Here is a 22,476-nt window from a genome sequence, read left to right as displayed (position 1 = left end):
GAGAGAGAGAGAGAGAGAGAGAGAGAGAGACTGCTACCTGTATGAAGGGAGATTCTGTGTGAAGGAAAGGAAAAAAGAGTGTGAAAGAGAGAGACAGTTAAAGGGACTGAATGTGCAGCACAACTCGCCCACAGAGTGCTCAACCACGCATGAACAGTATTGTATACAGAAACACACACACACACGCACAATCAATTCTGTACTCATGCCAGTTTGCAAAGTAACTAACATGAAGGATGTGCATTCTGGCATTTGTAGAGTGCATAATATGCTCTCTATATTTTGACATGTTCAACAAACTAACAATCCCATGTATTGGCATTTTATAATCTCCATTTGCATTGAAGCTTATTTGGAAATAGAAATGGATGACGTGTAAACCCCCCTCTCTCTCTCATTCTGCCCGTCCTCTTTCTCTCCCACTGTCTCTCTCACTCTGACACCTCTCCCCCCCCATCTCTAATTGTAGCCCTGTCACAGGATAATACGACTTGAAGGTTTAAATACCAGGAGAACAGTGTATGTGTACAGACACTAAACCTACCGAACATTAGGAGACATGGGGATTCCGCCTCAACAGTTTGCAGAAAAATCCCCAAATGTGAAAGGGATGAAGAGAAAGAGAGAGAGAGGAAGAGACAGAGAGGAGGATAGATACAAGACATGATAGAAGAACGTGTTCAAACATTCATTCGTTCCTTGTGCTGTTCATTCGTTTGTTCCTTGTGCTGGACTACTAAATGCAAAGTAAATTGTATCGGTATATGTCTTATCTATCCAGTGCAGTTGGGACAGAGGTCGGTTGTAAGTGAATGTATTAATGTCCTCTATGTTTTTCGTGTATGCAACATCTATTCTATTCTAGGCCATAGTGCTAACTGAGTCAGATGATTCTGAATAAGGATATAGTGGGAGAGTTGAGAAACAAGTGGGTTGAGATGTGAAAAGCTTTTCAAGCAAGAGTGGGGTCAGGACTCAAATGCATTTAAGAAATGCTATGCTATAGAATACATTTAGCTAATGAACATGTACAAATCTGGGGTCTCATTGAGTCTAGAGTAGGAGGAGAGCTGAATGGTGGGAATGAGAGACAGACTTAACCCCTTGTCACTCATTCTCCACCCTTACTCATGATCCTCTCCTCCAATTTCTCTTAATTGCAGAAAATAATTATGTTTACGAGAATAACTGCCGTTTAATTGTAGATTTACTTAAATCTCATGCGGACGGAACGAGAAGCAGATGTGTGTGTGTATGTGTGTAAGGTCAATGATGAGTGGTGGTGTGTTCAGTTCATTCACTCAGACACTTACAGACTTTAACACAAGTAGAATAGGTTAACAGAGAGACATCAGGGAGACCTCTAGGCCTACACAATCAAACCAGATGGAAGAAGGGCAGTTATACCTGTATGAACAAACAAACACACACACCCACACACACCTCACCTGGTTGTAGAGAGCACAAATGTGCAGCGCCGTGTTCCCTGAGGCGTTCTGTGCGCTCGTGTCCGCCCCGTAGAACAGCAGATGCTCCAGGTGCTGGACATAGCCATTCCGACAAGCCTGTACAGACGCACACACAAACACACACATAAAACAATACATGTTTATTATAATTGCTATATTTATTATACAGTGCCTAGTGAAAGTCTACACACCACTTTCACAGTTGTCACATTCTAAATCTAAAAAAGGATGACATTACATTTTTTTCCCCCTACAGATCTACACAACCTGCTGCACATTTTCAATTTGAAAGAAAAAGTATTGAACATTTAAAATGAAGATCGCGTATGTCTTCACACTCCAGACTTAATACTTGGTGGAATCACCGTTTTAGATGATTCTACCAGCTCAAGACAACTCTTAGGGCAACATATATCCATTGTTTTTGACAAAATTGCTCGAGCTCAGTAAATTTGGTTGGGAATTATGGATTGACAGCAATATTCAGACCTTGTCTCAGTTTTTCAAGCATATTTAAAGTCAGGACTGAGACTGGACCCATTGGGAACACTCCACACCTATTGAAAAGCCATTGTGTGTCTGGAAAGCCCTTCTGTGTGTTCATTAATATTTGTGTAATTGTCCCACTGAAAAATAAAACTCTATCGCAGGGTTAGGTATTCAGAAGACTGAGGCAGGTTTTCCTTTAACATTTTACCTGGACTTTGCTCCTTTCATAATTATTTTTATCCTGACAAACTCCCCAGTCCCTGCTGGTGACGACAAGCATACCCATAAAATGATGTTGCCACCACCAAAAATTGTGTTTAACCAGATACAATGATATTTTACAGTAAACAAATTGACAAAAGACATTCAGCACGCTTATGGGGAAGGACATTCAACAAGTACAGCACTTACACAAATGACTGATGATTGGCTGAGAGAAATTGATAATAAAAAGATTGTGAGGGCTGTTTTGACATTATCGATCATAGTCTGCTGCTGGAAAGATGTACAGTATGTGTTATGGTTTTACATCCCCTGCTATATTGTGGATAAAGAGTTACCTGTCTAACAGAACACAGAGGGTGTTCTTTAATGGAAGCCTCACCAACATAATCCAGGTAGAATTAGGAATTCACCAGGGCAGCTGTTTAGGCCCCTTACATTACATTTTTTTTTACTAACGACATGCCACTGGCTTTTTGAGTAAAGCCAGTGTGTCTATGTATGCAGTTGACTCAACACTATATACGTTAGCTACCACAGTGACTGAAATGACTACAACACTTAACAAAGAACTGCAGTTAGTTTCAGAATGGGTGGCAAGGAATAAGTTAGTCCTAAATATTTCAAAAACTAAAAGCATTGTATTTGGGACAAATCATTCACTAAACCCTAAACCTCAACTGTATCTTGTAATTAATAATGTGGAAATTGAGCAAGTTGAGGTGACTAAACTGCTTGGAGTAACCCTGGATTGTAAAGATTGTAAACTGTCATGGTCAAAACATATTGATACAAGAGTAGCTTAGATGGGGAGAAGTCTGTCCATAATAAAGTGCTGCTCTGCCTTCTTAACGCTATCAACAATGCAGGTCCAACAGGCCCTAGTTTTGTCGCACCTGGACTACTGTTCAGTAGTGTGATCAGGTGCCTCAAAGAGGGACAATTGGCTCAGAACAGGGCAGTATGGCTGGCCCTTAAAAGTACACGGGGAGCTAACATTAATGATATGCATGTCAATCTCTCATGGCTTAAAGTGGAAGAGAGATTGACTTCATGTTGTGTTGACAAGCTGAATGTACCGAGCTGTCTGTTTAAACTACTAGCACACAGCTCGGACACCCATGCATACACCACAAGACATGCCACCAGAGGTCTCTTCACAATCCCCAAGTCAAGAACAGACTATGGGAGGCGCACAGTACTACATACAGTAGATCCATGACTAAATGGAACTCTATTCAACATCAGGTAACACATGCAAGGAGTAGAATCATATTTTTAAAAACAGCTACAAATACACCTTATGGAACAGTGGGGACTGTGAAGAGACGCACACAAAGGTACAGACACACGCATACACACACAAGCGCTAGCACACGCACTCTACACACACGTACATTGTGATATTGTTGTATGGTGGTATTATACATTTTGTATTGTAGATGTGTAGTGGTGTAATAATGTTATATGATGTACTGTTTTATATGTAATGTAAGTGCCTTAATGTGTTTGGACCCCAGGAAGAGTAGCTGCTGCCTTGGCAGGAACTAATGGGGATCCCTAATAAATACAAAAACAAAAATACTCGAAAATACAGAGGGTTTCACAACATTGCATTCTCTCCACATTACTGTCCTGTATGACAAAGTGAAAAAAAGGAAGTCTGTGTTAAAACATTTATTTTAAATCCTCCATTATGTTTGCAAAAAGGTCCTTAAGTAATACTGCAAGACAAAATGAGAAGGAAATACACTTTTTTGGCTTAAAATAAAAACTTCCAATCCAATAAAACACACAGAGTGAAACCATCTGTATTTTCAAGTAATGTGGTTGGGCATCGTCATGGTATGTGTGTGTATGCTTGTCGCAATTTTAATGCCAATGACACACCAGATTGGCTTTCCAAGAGGAGTTGAGTGTTCCTGAGGGGTCCAGTCTCGGTCCTGACTTAAATCTGATTGAAAATCCGAGACACGGTTTGAATATCGCTGTCCATCAATGATCCCCAACCAAATTTACTGAGCTTGAGCAATTTTGACAAAAACAATGGATATATGTTGCCCTAACAGTTGTCTTGAGCTGGTAGAATCATACGCAATCAAGACATGTTAGTTAAAAAATATATATTATTAATTTAGAAAATGTTCTATACTTTTTCTTTCACTTCGAAAATGTGGAGCAGGTTGTGTAGATCTGTAGGGAAAAATACAATTTAATCACTTTTAGATACACATATACAGTTTATATACAGTATTCAGACACCTTGACTTATTCCCAATTTTGTTACGTTACAGACTTATTCTAAAATGTATTTTTTTTAAAATTCCCTAATCAATCTACACACAATACCCCATAATGATAAAGATTATTTTTTTCTCCCCCCCACATTTAATTAACATTTTAAACTGAAATATCACATTTACATAAGTATTCAGACACTTTACTCAGTACTTTGTTGAAGCAATTTTGGCAGTGATTCAAGCCTCGAGTCTTCTTGGGTATGACGCTACAAGCTTGGCACATCTCTATTTGGGGAGTTTCTCTCGTTCTTCTCTGCAGATTATTTCAAGCTCCGTCAGGTTGGATGGGGAGCATCGCTGCACAGCTATTTTCAGATCTCTCTAGAGATGTTCGATTAGGTTCAAGTCTGGGCTCTGGCTGGGCTACTCAAGGACATTCAGAGACTTGTTCCAAAGCCACTCCTGCGTTGTCTTGGCTGTGTGCTTAGGGTTGTTGTCCTGTTGGAAGGTGAACCTTCGCCCAAGTCTGAGCTCCTGGGTGCTCTGGAGCAGGTTTTCATTGAGGTGCTCTCTGTAATTTGCTCTGTTCATCTTTCTCTCGATCCTGACTAGTCTACCAGTCCCTGCCAATAAAAACATCTCCACAGCATGATGCTGCCACCAACATGCTTCACCATAGGGATGGTGCCAGGTTTCCTCCAGACGTGATGCTTGGCATTCAGGCCAAAGAGTTCAATATTGGTTTCATCAGACCAGAGAATCTTGTTTCTCATGATCTGAGAGTCCTTTAGGTGCCTTTTGGCAAACTCCAAGCAGGCTGTCATGTGCCTTTTACTGAGGAGTGGCTTCCGTCTGGCCACTCTTACCATAAAGGTCTGAATTGTGGAGTGCTGCAGTGATGGTTGTACTTCTGGAAGGTTCTCCCATCTCCACAGACGAACTCTGGAACTCTGTCAGAGTGACCATCGGGTTCTTGGTCACCTCCCTGACCAAGGCCCTTCTCCCCCGATTGCTCAGTTTGCTCTAGGAAGAGTCTTTGTGGTTCCAAACTTCTTCTATTTAATAATGATGGAGGCCACTGTGTTCTTGGGGACCTTCAATGCTGCAGAAATGTTTTGGTACCCTTCTCCAGATCTGAGCCTCAACGCAATCCTGTCTCAGAGCACCACGGACAATTCCTTCGACCTCATGGCTTGGTTTTTTCTCTGACATGCATTGTCAACTGTGGGACCTTATATAGACAGATGTGTGCCTTTCCAAATCATGTCCAATCAATTGAATTTACTACAGGTGGACTCCAATCAAGTTCTAGAAAGGTCTCAAGGATTATCAATGGAAACAGGATGCACCTGAGCTCAATTTTAAACCTCATAGCAACATAATTAGAGCAGTAAAAATATGTGTTTTGTCATACCCTTGGTATACGGTCTGATATACCACAGCTTTCAGCCAATCAGCATTCAGGGCTCAAACCACCCTTTTTATAATTATAAACAGATACCACGGGTATTACAAAAAATTACTATTTACTGGTCTAATTATTTTGGTAAAAAGTTTAGAATTGCAATAAGGCACCTCGGGGGTTTGTGCTATATGGCCAATATACCATGGCTAAGGACTGTATCCAGGCGCTTCGTGTTGCGTTGTCTGTAAGAACAGCCCTTAGCGTGTTCTATTGGCCATAAACCACACCCCCTCGTGCCTTATTGGTTAAATATACTACATATGATACACATGGTGAAACAAGCTATATAACAGACTCAGTCTTGGCGTTTCCCTAGATTCAGGCTGCAGTTACATGCCACGTCCAGTAGATGTCAGTGTTCGGCATAAGAGGCAGCACTGAGGCCTTGGAGTTTGTGATATTACGTCCTTAGTTTGAACCCAGTCATCAGATGGAAGAATCAATTCTAGGGGAGTGTAGTGAACAGATGTAGAAAGACACCCGTGCTAAATAAGGCAAAATGTATCAAAGTATAATTCGAAAACCTACATAGATCCAAAGTAATTTATAGTATCAGGTTGACAGAGAGTGAGTGAAAGAGAGACAGTGGGGGAGCGAGGGAGGAGAGAGCAAAGGAAGCAGGCATTTCCGTAGCCCATGGGCAAGGCTCGTTTTTGGAGAATGAAAATGAATGCGTTTTGATGATAGTTAACTGATAGGCTAACCTAGAGGAGAGTTGTGTTTGATATGCTGACAGTGCCATGTTCTAGAGGACAGACAGTACAGTACGTCAGTACGTCAGGAAGTATGACATTACTGCTGGCTAGAGCTGATAGCAATCAGAGTAGAACAGGAAGGGAGAGGGTCTAGGAGAGCTATCAACCATCAGTACACACACACGCACACGCAAGTACACACACGTACAGGGGAAAAGTATGGGTGTGTACATGCATGTGCCTGTGTGTGTGTTTTTCCTCAGCCTCTATGTGTATGTGTATATGTGTGTGTGTGTGTGTGTGTGTGTGTGTGTGTGTGTGTGTGTGTGTGTGTGTGTGTGTGTGTGTGTGTGTGTGTGTGTGTGTGTGTGTGTGTGTGTGTGTGTGTGTGTGTGTGTGTGTGTGTGTGTGTGTGTGTGTGTGTGTGTGTGTGTGTGTGTGTGTGTGTGTGTGTGTGTGTGTGTGTGTGTGTGTGTGTGTGTGTGTGTGTGTACCTGGTGGACTTCGTGCCAGCCGTTTTCGTCCTGGCAGCAGACGGTGGCGTGTTCATGTAGCAGCAACTCACAGCAGAACGGATCTCCTCCCACCATGGCTGTGTGATAGAGCGCCGTCAGACCCCGACTGTCCTTATAGTCTGGAGACAAACCAAGCTCCAACAGGGTCTGCAACACACACACATACACACAGACGCAGGCAGGCACACACACATTGACATTAGATTTCAAATGCAGATCAAAATACACCTTATGGAACAGCGGGACTGTGAAGAGACACAAACACAGGCACAGACACATGCATACACACACACGATAACATATGCACTGTACACGCGCGTAAACATGGCTTTTGTGTTGTAGATATGTGGTAGTAGAGTAGGTGCCTGAGGGCACACACTTAATGTGATGTGAAATCTGTTGTGAATATATTGTAATGTTTTTAAAATATAAACTGCCTTAATTTTGCTGGATCCCAGGAAGAGTAGCAGCTAATCCATAATATATACAAATACAATATCAATACAACGTATGGGTAAGCTTAAGAGTGGCAGGGTAAATGTTGTGTGTGTTCATGTGCATGTGAGTACGCATGCGTGAGTTGGTGTGTGTGTGTGTGTCCGTACCGTCAGAGTAACCTGGTTCTTGGACCTAGCAGCTTTGTGTAGCGCCGTCATGCCATCTTTGGCCCTGAAGTCCAGGTGAGCCCCTCCATTCTTCAGAACCTTTATAATCTCCACCACGTTATCCAGGTGGGCCGCAAATGTCAGGGGGGTCTCTGTAGAATGACAGAGACAGGATAAAGTGCAGACCTTGGGTCTCTACCTTATTTTGCCTGAGGCCACATTCTGTTAAACTGATCCACCATGTTGACCGCTGCACTCTCGTTTAGTTTCAGAATGGAAGCTTGCTCGTTTACGATGGTCGAACGAGGTTAACATTCTCTCGGTCCATCATTTTGTCAACGATTACGATGTTCCTTGATTGTCTACAGTAGCTTTCATTTTGGTGATTCTGAACGGGATGGACACAGTGAACAGACTGTTTGTGAGTACTGTTAGAACACCACAGACAAATTAGAAGAGAACAGAACAGAGAAGAAAGGGATCAAAGATGGATCAGAGCACAGAATGCAACATAACATAGGAACACAGTCGGAATGGAACAGAAACAGAACAGAAAACAGACAAAATGGAACCACAAAGGAATTGTAGGCCATAGAGGCAATGTTGGAAAAAGTACCGAATTGTCATACTTGAGTAAAAATAAAGATACCTTAATAGAAAATTACTCAAGTAAAAGTGAAAGTCACCCAGTAAATTCCTACTTGAGTAAAAGTCTATAAGTATTTGGTTTTAAACATACTTAAGTATCAAAAGTAAATGTAATTGCTAAAATATTCTTAAGTATCAAAAGTAAAAGTAAAAATATAAATTATTTCAAATTCCTTATATTCAGCAAACCTGACGCACCCTTTTCTTTTCTTTTTTATTTATTTACGGATAGCCAGGGGCATACTCCAACACTCAGACATCATTTACAAATGAAGCATGTGTTTAGTGAGTCCACCAGATCAGAGGCAGTAGGGATGACCAGGGATGTTCTCTTGATAAGTGTGTGAATTCGACAATTTTCCTGTCCTGCTAAGCATTCGAAATATAACGAATACTTTTGGGTGTCAGGAAAAACGTACGGAGTAAAAAGTACACCATTTTCTTTAGGAATGTAGTGAATTAAAAGTAGTCAATGGAATAGAACGTAGTTGTATGAGACTATGTTCTGGGCGACACAGTGGGTGGTAAATCTTCGGGGTCAATTTGTGTCGGTCTACATCTGAGCCCTATGTAATTGTGATGTAATTAGCTTGGGATTTAGAACAGAACGTACGTGTGTGTGTGTGTGTGTGTGTGTGTGTGTGTGTGTGTGTGTGTGTGTGTGTGTGTGTGTGTGTGTGTGTGTGTGTGTGTGTGTGTGTGTGTGTGTGTGTGTGTGTGTGTGTGTGTGTGTGTGTGTGTGTGTGTGTGTGTGTGTGTGTGTGTGTGTGTGTGTGTGTGTGTGTGTGTGTGTGTGTGTGTGTGTGTGTGTGTGTGTGTGTGTGTGTGTGCCTATGCTTATGTCCATGTGTGTACTTCTACAACCAAAATCAATAGTGAGCCAGAGCTCTATAATTGAGCGCTATTCTACAAGCTGCTCTTATCCCTCAATCTCCCAGCAATAAGGCTTAATCTACCATTACCACTTATATCCCATTAATACCCCCTCAATTTCCCTGCTACGAGCCCTAACACCGGTTTCCTTTAGGTACTTCTTTATAAGCCTTAACTGAATGGCTGCATTTGCTCTGCATTTATCCAGCTTGTCCAGTACTTTATTCACACAATGCTGACTGTGTCCCCAGCTCTTAAAATGCCGTAATACCTCTAACTAACTCGTGAAAATCTTTAGAACCCTTACAGCCCTAATACCCCTAATAGCTTCATTGATTGCCTTAAAATCTCAACTAACCCACGTCTTAGCCTCCAAATACCCTCCTGTGGTTGTTAATTGATGCTCAGAGCGTTGGAGTACATTCTGGCAGTACATAATGCCAGTTCAATGATGCTTCATAGGAGAATGAGTACATTGGGTTTGACTAATAGCGAAGATAGTTTGCTCAGTTCTAATAGAGTATATATACATTTTTCTAAGCTCTGTATGTTCATCTCTGCTCCCTCTTACCCTGTTCTTATCCCTTGTTGCTAACTCTGTGTACACCACACAGGGAGGCTTATGGCCACTCTCCCCTATGCTAATGATACGGATCTCTGAGTAGAGTTGAGTAGAGTTGCCATTGATCTGTGTGTTAATTTAAAAACCAATGGGATTGATCAGGGGGCTAGGTTGTGCTGTCTTGGTAGTGGGTGGGAGAAATGATCAGATTTAAATGTGAGGAGCCAAGGGGGTATTTCTCAGCAGTATCTATCTTGTTAGCTCTGTGATTATGTCAAACCACCTGTGTTCATGATGTGTGTGTTTGTGCATGTGTGTGTGTGTAGCATTACCACCGGTCTCTGTATCCTGGTAGTTGGGGTCCAGCCCTCTCTCCAGCAGCCTAGATACTTTCTCCACCTGATGGTGCTGGATGAGGTCCATAAACTTTCTCAAGTTGGCCTGGAGATGGAGAGCGGGAAAAAAAGGAGGGTTAGAGAGAGAGAGAGAGAGAGAGAGAGAGTGTAGAGAGAGAGAGAGAGAGAGAGAGTGTAGAGAGAGTGTGTGTGTGTGTGTGTGTGTGTGTGTGTGTGTGTGTGTGTGTGTGTGTGTGTGTGTGTGTGTGTGTGTGTGTGTGTGTGTGTGTGTGTGTGTGTGTGTGTGTGTGTGTGTGTGTGTGTGTGTGTGTGTGTGTGTGTGTGTGTGTGTGTGTGTGTGTGTGTGTGTGTGTGTAGGTCAGAGATATGAAGGGGAGAAGGTTAGAAAAAAGAGAGAAGGAGAGAGAAAAACAGGGACACAAGAGGGGGGAGAGAGAACAAAAGAAAGAGAGATTGATTGAATGATTGGGGTGTGCTGATTGGAGCATAGAGTGCACAATGGGATGAGTGTTCTCATCTGCTTTCCAGGGCAGATATAAATAGATTAAAGAACAGCTCCCTAAACACTATAGGAAGAGAGGAGAGGAGGAAGGGAGGAGGAAGAGAGAGGAGAAGAGGATGATGATGAACATATGGAGAAGTAGAAGAGGGAGGGAGTGAGTGAGTGAGGGAGGGAGGGAGGGAGGGAGGGAGGGAGGGAGGGAGGGAGGGAGGGAGGGAGGGACAAAAATGTTAATCTTTGAAGAGATGGAGGTAGAGAGAGAAATGTAGGGAGGAAAGAGCAGAACATAGTAGGGGTGGACCTGTATACACCTCATCTGCGCAATCACCATGAGTCAATCTATATGTGTCAGAAATACAGTACATGGAACTGTACACCAGTATGGAAACCAGCATGTGCTCACTTCCCACCCTCTCTTTATATCACCCTCCCTTCGTTTTCCGTCAGATACTGCTCTCTCAATTCAGTGATGCTTTATTGGCACATAATACAAAGGTGTGCATTGCCTTAGCATAAATTCATTTATGATGACATAATTAGAAAGGAATATGACACACCATCAAGTTATCATTTACTAATTATTATTATATATCATGTATTCATCATTTTTTCCTCATACAGTCAGTGAACATTTACCAGCGGCAGATATGCAAAGTGCGTATTTTGTGTGCTTATGTGTGCTCGTGCATGTGTGAGCACATGCACAGTGATCCAGGTTAAGTGGGCACAGGCGAGACATGAAATATACGTCCATTGAATCATTTTACAGGCCAATTCCACCTTTGCCACGGAATCCTGACTCAACTCGCCAACAGATAATGGACCGCAATTACAAACTTGTCTCTCACACTTCCTCAGAAGCTTGTTGGCCTAATGGACTTGTATAATGCCACCCATGACCTTGGTAACAGCACCTTAGATTTATATCCAAATGTTTTGGGCTTTCTTCCACCTTCTACTGGTTCAATTTCAGACAGCTGCGAAACCTTGTGTAATTGAGTGTGGTTATAAGGTGTGAAATGCCAGTGTTGGACGTGGCATTTAAAAGGTACGAGACAGGTTCCCCTCACTGTCTCTCTCATGCTAATCCCTGACTCCAATTGTCTCTCTCTCTCTCTCTCTCACACACACACACACACACACACACACACACACACACACACACACACACACACACACACACACACACACACACACACACACACACACACACACACACACACACACAATTAGGGGTGAGCTGCTCCAGTCCTAACCCAGAAATGTCACCTGTCAGGAGGCAGAGAGAGAGCCCAGGTGGACTGGTCCCCCACAACAAGGGCTCTTAGAGCCACACACCTCGACAAACATCCCCTAAAACAGGGGTTTTCAGTTCCAGATATCGGTCTTCCCGGGCTGCACATTTTTGCTCCAGCCCAACACAATCAAACCTAATAATTTATTCTGAAAACTGAGTGGTGGCACTAATTTAACTCCATACAGTACATGATGGATCTACACAAGGGTTTTATTATCAGTTTAATAAGTTAATGGTGCCATCAGGCTCTCTGTGGTTGACTACTGTGGAGCAAATAACTACCAACCTCTCTCCATATCACCATCTTTTCGCCTCCTTGACTCTTACGGAAAGTAAAGAGTAGACATGCGGACAGGAGAGTATAGAGTAGAGAGAGACATGCAGACAGGACACTCGAGAGAGACTACAGAGGCTCACAGTGACAACAGCTGACATAACTGAAGATGTTTGAGTGTCTGTGTGTTGACAGTGAGATAAAGTGAGATAAAGTGACACTCCAGCATCTCTGTTGCTCCCAACAGTGTGTGTTTGTGTTTGTGTGAGTGCATGTGTGCAGTAAGACCCCAGCTGGTTGTTAGGAGAGAGTGTGAAGTTTGTCCACACCACTCACCTTGGTGTGAAGTTTGGCAATCTGCTTCTCTTCCACATGGGTCTGCCTGTAGACCCGGCTCTTGTAGCGGAACTGTGCAAAAGAGAATAGAGGAAAAAAATAGGATTTGGGTCAGTCAGATATGTATGACATGGTGCCATGTAGCAATGACAGTTGTTCTGTCACAATTGCAGACTTGTTTACGTGTTGCTATGCTTTTTGTTGCCAACCTTACTTTGCTACCTGACAACTTTATGGTTTTATTTTTTAATTACCGTTTATATTTTTTAGTTTTTCCCTCACTCAACTTTTTTTCATTCAACTTTTTCACTCCGGACGCTTTATCTGGACATGGTTCGTCAGGACTTCCAACAGCCGAAGCTAAGTAGTAACATTAACATGATGCCTTCTAATTGCAGTCGCTGTACTCATAATATACAGGAGAACGATCGCCTTACGGCGAGGATAGCTGTGCCGCAAGCCCAGCTTCAGACACAATCGTTAGGCAAGGGTAATTTCAGTGTAGGAAAGGATGAAACAGCGTCTGTGCCACCAGTAAGTACAGATAGTAACGTTAGTACAAATCCCCTCGCACGGTCCCTGCAGCCGGACAACTTTCTCATGGCTTCTGGAGGGAAATGCTGTAGGAATGCTCAACCGGTGTCGCTCATTCAGCCGACAGAAACTTTCAACCGGTTCTCCCCATTAAGCAGCGAGTCGGAGTCTGAGGCCGAGCCTTCTCTGGTCTCTACTCCTCCCGTTACTGGGACTGAGACGCCGAAGGCTCCCACCATTAGCTCTGACAAATTGAAAACCCTAGTCATTGGCGACTCCATTACCCGCAGTATTAGACATAAAAAGAATCATCCAGCGATCATACACTGTTTACCAGGGGGCAGGGCTACCGACGTTAAGAAGGCTAATCTGAAGATGGTGCTGGCTAAAGCTAAAACTGGCGAGTGTAGAGAGTATAGAGATATTGTTATCCACGTCGGCACCAACGATGTTAGGATGAAACAGTCAGAGGTCACCAAGCGCAACATAGCTTCAGCGTGTAATTGTCTCTGGCCCCCTCCGAGTTAGGGGGAGTGATGAGCTCTACAGCAGAGTCTCACAACTCAATCGCTGGTTGAAAACTGTTTTCTGCCCCTCCCAAAAGATAGAATTTGTAGATAATTGTCCCTCTTTCTGGGACTCACCCACAAACAGGACCAAGCCTGGCCTGTTGAGGAGTGACGGACTCCATCCTAGCTGGAGGGGTGCTCTCATCTTATCTACCAACATAGACAGGGCTCTAACTCCTCTAGCTCCACAATGAAATAGGGTGCAGCCCAGGCAGCAGGCTGTTAGCCAGCCTGCCAGCTTAGTGGAGTCTGCCACTAGCACAGTCAGTGTAGTCAGCTCAGCTATCCCCATTGAGACCGTGTCTGTGCCTCGACCTAGGTTGGGCAAAACTAAACATGGCGGTGTTCGCCTTAGCAATCTCACTAGAATAAAGACCTCCTCCATTCCTGCCATTATTGAAAGACATCGTGATACCTCACATCTCAAAATAGGGCTACTTAATGTTAGATCCCTCACGTCAAAGGCAGTTATAGTCAATGAACTAATCACTGATCATAATCTTGATGTGATTGGCCTGACTGAAACATGGCTTAAGCCTGATGAATTGACTGTGTTAAATGAGGCCTCACCTCCTGGTTACACTAGTGACCATATCCCCCGCGCATCCCGCAAAGGTGGAGGTGTTGCTGACATTTACAATAGCACATTTTAAAAAAAAATTACAAAAAACCCCCGACGTTTTCGTCTTTTGAGCTTCTAATCATGAAATCTATGCAGCCTACTCAATCACTTTTTATAGCTACTGTTTACAGGCCTCCTGGACCATATACAGCGTTCCTCACTGAGTTCCCTGAATTCCTATCGGACATTGTAGTCATAGCAGATAATATTCACATGGAAAAGTCCACAGACCCACTCCAAAATGTTTTCGGAGCCATCATTGACTCAGTGGGTTTTGTCCAATATGTCTCTGGACCTACTCACTGTCACAGTCATACTCTGGACCTAGTTTGTCCCATGGAATAAATGTTGTGGATCTTAATGTTTTTCCTCATAATCCTGGACTATCAGACCACCATTTTATTACGTTTGCAATCACAACAAATAATCTGCTCAGACCCCAACCAAGGAGCATCAAAAGTCGTGCTATAAATTCTCAGACAACCGAAAGATTACTTGATGCCCTTCCAGACTCCCTCTGCCTACCCAAGGACGTCAGAGGACAAAAATCAGTTAACCACCTAACTGAGGAACTCAATTTAACCTTGCGCAATACCCTAGATGCAGTTGCACCTCTAAAAACTAAAAACATTTGTCATAAGAAACTAGCTCCCTGGTATACAGAAAATACCCGAGCTCTGAAGCAAGCTTCCAGAAAATTGGAACGGAAATGGCGCCACACCAAACTGGAAGTCTTCCGACTAGCTTGGAAAGACAGTACCGTGCAGTATCGAAGAGCCCTCACTGCTGCTCGATCATCGTATTTTTCCAACTTAATTGAGGATAATAAGAACAATCCAACATTTCTTTTTGATACTGTCGCAAAGTTAACTAAAAAGCAGCATTCCCCAAGAGAGGATGTCTTTCACTTCCGCAGTAATAAATTCATGAACTTCTTTGAGGAAAAGATCATGGTCATTAGAAAGCAAATTACGGACTCCTCTTTAAATCTGCATATTCCTCCAAAGCTCAGTTGTCCTGAGTCTGCACAACTCTGCCAGGACCTAGGATCAAGAGAGACACGTAAGTGTTTTAGTACTATATCTCTTGACACAATGATGAAAATAATCATGGCCTCTGCATACTGGACCCTACTCCAACTAAACTACTGAAAGAGCTGCTTCCTGTGCTTGGCCCTCCTATGTTGAACATAATAAACGGCTCTGTATCAACGGGATGTGTACCAAACTCACTAAAAGTGGCAGTAATAAAGCCTCTCTTGAAAAAGCCAAACCTTGACCTAGAAAATATCAAAAACTATCGGCCTATATCGAATCTTCCATTCCTCTGCATTTTTTTTTGAAAAAGCTGTTGCGCAGCAACTCACTGTCTTCCTGAAGACAAACAATGTATACGAAATGTTTCAGTCTGGTTTTAGACCCCATCATAGCACTGAGACTGCACTTGTGAAGGTGGTAAATGACCTTTTAATGACGTCAGACCGAGGCTCTGCATGCTCCTAGACCTTAGTGCTGCCTTTGATACCATCGATCACCACATTCTTTTGGAGACATTGGAAACCCAAATTGGTCTACACGGACAAGTTCTGGCCTGGTTTAGAACTTATCTGTCGGAAAGATATCAGTTTGTCTCTGTGAATGGTTTGTCCTCTGACAAATCAACTGTAAATTTCGGTGTTCCTCAAGGTTCCGTTTTAGAACCACTATTGTTTTCACTATATATTTTACCTCTTGGGGATGTCATTCGAAAACATAATGTTAACTTTCACTGCTATGTGGATAACACAGCTGTGCATTTCAATGAAACATGGTGAAGCCCCAAAATTGCCCTCGCTAGAAGCCTATGTTTCAGACATAAGGAAGTGGATGGCTGCAAACTTTCTACTTTTAAAGCTTTTTCTAGGTCCCAAGAAACAAAGAGATCTTCTGTTGAATCTGACAATTAATCTTGATGGTTGTACAGTCGTCTCAAATAAAACTGCGAAGGACCTCGGCGTTACTCTGGACCCTGATCTCTCTTTTGATGAACATATCAAGACTGTTTCAAGGACAGCTTTTTTCCATCTACATAACATTGCAAAAATCAGAAACTTTCTGTCCAAAAATGATGCAGAAAAATGAATCCATGTTTTTGTTACTTCTAGGTTAGACTACTGCAATGCTCTACTTTCCGGCTACCCGGATAAAGTACTAAATAAACTTCAGTTAGTGCTAAATACGGCTGCTAGAATCCTGACTAGAACCAAAAAATGTGATCATATTACTCCAGTGCTAGCCTCCCTACACTGGCTTCCTGTTAAGGATTTCAAGGTTTTACTGCTAACCTACAAAGCATTACATGGGCTTGCTCCTATCTATCTTTCCGATTTGGTCCTGCCGTACATACCTACACGTACACTACGGTCACAAGACGCAGGCCTCCTAATTGTCCCTAGAATTTCTAAGCAAACAGCTGGAGGCAGGGCTTTCTCCTATAGAGCTCCATTTTTATGGAATGGTCTGCTTACCCATGTGAGAGACGCAGACTCGGTCTCAACCTTTAAGTCTTTACTGAAGACTCATATTTTCAGTGGGTCATATGATTGAGTGTAGTCTGGCCCAGGAGTGTGAAGGTGAACGGAAAGGCTCTGGAGCAACGAACCGTTCTTGCTGTCTCTGCCCGGCCAGTTCCTCTCTCTCCACTGGGACTCTCTGCCTCTAACCCTATTACAGGGGCTGAGTCACTGGCTTACTGGTGCTCTTCCATGCCGTCCCTAGGAGGGGTGCGTCACTTGAGTGGGTTGAGTCACTGACGTGATCTTCCTGTCTGGGTTGGCGCCCCCCTTGGGTTGTGCCGTGGCGGAGATCTTTATGGGCTATACTCGGCCTTGTCTCAGGATGGTAAGTTGGTGGTTGAAGATATCCCTCTAGTGGTGTGGGGGCTGTGCTTTGGCAAAGTGGGTGGGGTTATATCCTGCCTGTTTGGCCCTGTCCGGGGGTATCATCGGATGGGGCCACAGTGTCTCCTGACCCCTCCTGTCTCAGCCTCCAGTATTTATGCTGCAGTAAAAATTATTTAAGACTGAGACTCTCTCCAATGCAACCCAACATTGCAGAGTTATGTGCATCCTTTCAAGCACACCCTTCTCATTAACCTGTGGTGAGTTATTCACCATTTTTGATGAACAAATAAGGTTTCATATGTAAGATGGCTAAATAAAGAGCAAAATGATTGATTATTATTATATTATTATTTGTGCTCTGGTCCTATAAGAGCTCCCTGTCACTTTTCACGAGCCGGGTCGTGACAAAAACTCACACTCAATCTCATGTTTAATAAATGTTTCGTATAGTGTGTGTGTGGCAGGATTACAATGATGGCAAAAAAACTACATTTGAGAGTGCGCTGACCCTGGTGCTAGAGGGAGTATGCAGCTGGAGGTTGAATGTTTGAAAGGGTACGGGACTATAAAAAGTTTGGGAACCACTGCTGTAAAGATTAGAGAGGATCTCATGTCAAATATTGTTTAAGTAATATGGCTACAGGCTCACCTGCCTCACCTAAAGCCTATTATTTTGGGAAGTTGCTACAGACCACCAAGTTCTAACAGTCAGTATCTGGATAATATGTGTGAAATGTTTGATAATGTATGTGATGTCAACAGAGAGGTATATTTTCTGGGTGACCTAAATATTGACTGGCTTTCATCAAGCTATCCGCTCAAGAAAAGGCTTCAAACTGTAACCAGTGCCTGCAACCTGGTTCAGGTTATCAGTCAACCTACAAGCGTATTTACAAACAGCACAGGAATGAAATCATCCACATATATTGATCACATCTTTACTAATGCTCTAGAAATTTGCTTTAAAGCAGTATCCAAATCCATTGGATGTAGTGATCATAATATAGCAGCCATATCTAGGAAAACCAAAGTTCCAAAGGCTGGGCCTAATATAGTGTATAAGAGGTCATACAATATGTTGTGTAATGATTCCTATGTTATTGATGTAAATAATATTTTCTGGTCTGGTGTGTAATGAGGAGCAACCAGACTTGACACATTTCTGAAATTGCTTTTTCCAGTTACTAATAAGCATGCACCAATTAAGAAAATGTCTGTAAAAACTGTTAAATCCCCGTGCATTGATGAGGAATTAAAAAATGGTATGATTGAGAGGGATGAGGCAAAACGAATGGAAAATAAGTCTGGCTGCACAACCGATTGGCAAACGTACTGTAAAATTGAGCAATCATGTGACTAAACTGAACAAAAAGAAGAAACTGTACTATGAAACAAAGATAAATTATATAAAGAATGATAATAAAAAGCTTTGGAGCACCTTAAATGATTTTGAGCAAAAAGGTGAACTTGGCTCCATCATTCATTGAATCAGATGGCTCATTCATCACAAAACCCACTGATATTGTTTTTTCATTGGCAAGATTAGCAAATTTAGGCATGACATACAAACAACATATTCTGAACCTACACATCCATGCATAACTGAACAAATTATGAAAGGCAAGCACTGTCATTTTGAATTGCGTAAAGTGAGTGTGGAAGAGGTGAAATAATAATTGTTGTCTATCGACAATGACAAGCCACCTGGGTCTGACAACTTGGATGGAAAATGACTGAGGATGATAGCGGACGACATTGCCACTCCTATTTGCCATCTCATCAATCTAAGCCTACAGGAAGTGTGTGCCCTCGGGCCTAGAGGGAAGCAAAAGTAATTCTGCTACCCAAGAATAGCAAAACACCCTTTACTGGCTCTAACAGTCGACCAATCCGCCTGCTACCAACCCTCAGTGAACTTCTGGAAGAAATTGTGTTTGACCAGATACAATGCTATTTCACAGTACACAAATTAACAATTGACTTTCAGCATGCTTATAGGGAGGGGCACTCAACATGTACAGCACTTACACAAATGACTGATGACTGGCTGATAATAAGAAGACCGTGGGAGCTGTTTTGTTAGACTTCAGTGCAGATTTTGACATTATCGATTAGAATCGGCTGCTGGAAAAACGTACGTGTTATGGCTTTACATCCCCTGCTATATCGTGGATCGAGTTACCTGTCTAACAAAACACAGAGGGTATTCTTTAATGGGAGCCTCTCCAACCTAATCCAGTTGTCTGGGCCCCTTACTTTTTAAAATCTTTACTAATGACCTGCCACTGGCACTGAGTAAAGCCTGTCTATCTACAGTGTGTATGCTGATGACTCAACATTATACACGTTTGCTACCACAGCAATTGAAATCACTGCAATACTTAGCAAAGAGCCGCAGTCAGTTTTAGAATGGGTGGCAAGTAATAAACTAAATATAAACAATAAAGCATTGTATTTGGGACAAACCATTCACTAAACCCTAAACTTCAACTAAATATTGTAATGAATAATTGTCACGTTCGTCGTTTGGATGAAGAGAGGAGGACCAATGCGCAGCGTGATAAGAATACATTCTTCTATTTATTTAACGAAACGAAGAACACTTAAACAAACTAAGCAAAACAACAAACGAACGTGAAGCTATATATTAAACAAGTGCAGACACAGGCAACTTACATATAGACAATAACCCACGAAATACCCAACGGAATATGGCTGCCTAAATATGGTTCCCAATCAGAGACAACGATAAACAGCTGCCTCTAATTGAGAACCAATCTAGGCAACCATAGACATACAAACACCTAGACTAGTAAACACCCCATCAACATACAAAACCCCTAGACAAGACGAAACACATACATCCCCCATGTCACACCCTGACCTAACCAAAATAATAAAGAAAACAAAGATAACTAAGGTCAGGGCGTGACAATAATGTGGAAATTGAACAAGTTGAGCAGACTAAACTGCTTGGTGTAACCCTGGATTTTAAACTGCCATGGTCAAAACATATTGATGCAATGGAAGCGAAGATGGGGAGAGGTCTGTCCGTAATAAAGTGTTGCTCTGATTTCTTGACTTTACTATCAACAAAACAAGTCCTACGGGCCCTAGTTTTGTCACACCTGGACTCCTGCCCAGTCATATGGTCAAGTGCCACAAAGAGGTACATAGGGAAATTACAATGAAGAGAGAGAGAGTGGAGAGATATGACTCAAGTAGCGAAGTAAACTATAAAAATGTACCTTATACACGGCATATCGCATTAACCAAACTTTCAAATATGCTTATAGAAGGTAAAGTAAAAACCTAAACCGGTCCGTGCATCAATACCAGTATAGCCCTAATCTCTCCTGGCTCAAATTAGAGATTGACTGCACCACTACTTGTCTTTGTGAGAGGTATTGACATGTCAAAAGCAACGAACTGTCTGTTTGTACGACTAGCACAGAGCTTGGACACACATGCATACTCCGCAAGACATGCTACCTGGGGTCTCTTCATAGTGCCCAAGTCCAGGACAGACTCTGGAAAATGCACAATAATACACAGAGCCATGACTACATGGAACTCTATTCCACATCAAGTAACTCATGCAAGCAATAAAATCAGACTTAAAAAATGTATAAAACTACACCTTATGGAACAACGCGGACTGCGAAGAGACACACGCATACTAACACACTTCTTCTACACACACGTATATTTTTTATATTGTTGTATGGTGATATTATACTGCCTTGGCAGCAGCTAATGGGGATCCATAATAAATAGAAATAGAAATACCACACCTTTTTTAAATACGTAACAACTTCAGTGATTGGCTGGCACTCTACCTCCAGAGCTGGAACTCCTTTGCTGATTGGCTGTGGGTATTCCAGGAGGAGGCGTTCCTCATCCAGGAACTTCCCATCACGTCCGTTCATGGCGGGCTGGAAGAGTCCGTAGTTCAGCACATCCTTCAGACTCTGGCTCAACGTGCACAGGATCCTCTGCTTGGCGACCCACACAGTCGCGTTGGGGTTGAACCGCATACATTTCTGCGTGAGGGGGTTGGGGTTGGGGTTGGGGTTGGGAATAGGGGTGTTGAAAGGGGTAGGGTTAGAGAGGGGAAAAGTGAGAATCATGGTAAAAGAAAACGGGTCACAGACTTTCAGTTGTAGGCCAAGAGTCTGGGCTTGAGCATTCCCAGGCAATACCGTCACCAACATTTCCTTTACAAACACTTACAAACATTACCCTACAAACCCTTATACAGTGAGGGAAAAAAGTATTTGATCCCCTGCTGATTTTGTACGTTTGCCCACTGACAAAGAAATGATCAGTCTATAATTTTAATGGTAGGTTTATTTGAACAGTGAGAGACAGAATATCAACAAAAAAATCCAGAAAAACGCATGTCAAAAATGTTATGAATTGATTTGCATTTTAATGAGGGAAATAAGTATTTGACCCCTCTGCAAAACATGACTTAGTACTTGGTGGCAAAACCCTTGTTGGCAATCACAGAGGTCAGACGTTTCTTGTAGTTGGCCACCAGGTTTGCACACATCTCAGGAGGGATTTTGTCCCACTCCTCTTTGCAGATCTTCTTCAAGTCATTAAGGTTTCGAGGCTGACGTTTGGCAACTCGAACCTTCAGCTCCCTCCACAGATTTTCTATGGGATTAAGGTCTGGAGACTGGCTAGGCCACTCCAGGACCTTAATGTGCTTCTTCTTGAGCCACTCCTTTGTTGCCTTGGCTGTGTGTTTTGGGTCATTGTCATGCTGGAATACCCATCCACGACCCATTTTCAATACCCTGGCTGAGGGAAGGAGGTTTTCACCCAAGATTTGACGGTACATGGCCCCGTCCATCGTCCCTTTGATGCGGTGAAGTTGTCCTGTCCCTTTAGCAGAAAAACACCCCCAAAGCATAATGTTTCCACCTCCATGTTTGACGGTGGGGATGGTTTCTTGGGGTCATAGGCAGCATTCCTCCTCCTCCAAACACGGCAAGTTGGGTTGATGCCAAAGAACTCCATTTTGGTCTCATCTGACCACAACACGTTCACCCAGTTGTCCTCTGAATCATTCAGATGTTCATTGGCAAACTTCAGACGGGCATGTATATGTGCTTTCTTGAGCAGGGGACCTTGCGGGCGCTGCAGGATTTCAGTCCTTCACGGCATAGTGTGTTACCAATTGTTTTCTTGATGACTATGGTCCCAGCTGCCTTGAGATCATTGACAAGATCCTCCTGTGTAGTTCTGGGCTGATTCCTCACCGTTCTCATGATCATTGCAACTCCACGAGGTGAGATCTTGCATGGAGCCCCA

General features: G+C 42.8%; 1 protein-coding gene across 1 annotated transcript in view; it reads right to left on the bottom strand.

Moving 5' to 3' along the window:
• LOC139575304 (SH3 and multiple ankyrin repeat domains protein 2-like) overlaps positions 1-22,476 on the bottom strand; it is a 182,972-nt gene that overhangs the window by 142,335 nt on the left and 18,161 nt on the right. The window contains exons 3-8 of the mRNA XM_071400252.1: positions 20,994-21,197; positions 12,549-12,620; positions 10,116-10,224; positions 7,701-7,852; positions 7,075-7,242; positions 1,449-1,565 (exon numbers count right to left, since the gene is read on the bottom strand). Coding sequence (XP_071256353.1) covers positions 1,449-1,565; positions 7,075-7,242; positions 7,701-7,852; positions 10,116-10,224; positions 12,549-12,620; positions 20,994-21,197 — 822 coding nt within the window. The remainder of the gene's footprint in view (positions 1-1,448; positions 1,566-7,074; positions 7,243-7,700; positions 7,853-10,115; positions 10,225-12,548; positions 12,621-20,993; positions 21,198-22,476) is intronic.

This window comes from Salvelinus alpinus, chromosome 5 (assembly GCF_045679555.1).
Source record: "Salvelinus alpinus chromosome 5, SLU_Salpinus.1, whole genome shotgun sequence".
Lineage (NCBI taxonomy): Eukaryota > Metazoa > Chordata > Actinopteri > Salmoniformes > Salmonidae > Salvelinus > Salvelinus alpinus.
Note: the sequence above shows the minus strand (reverse complement) of the source record. Positions and strands in the feature narration are given on the sequence as shown.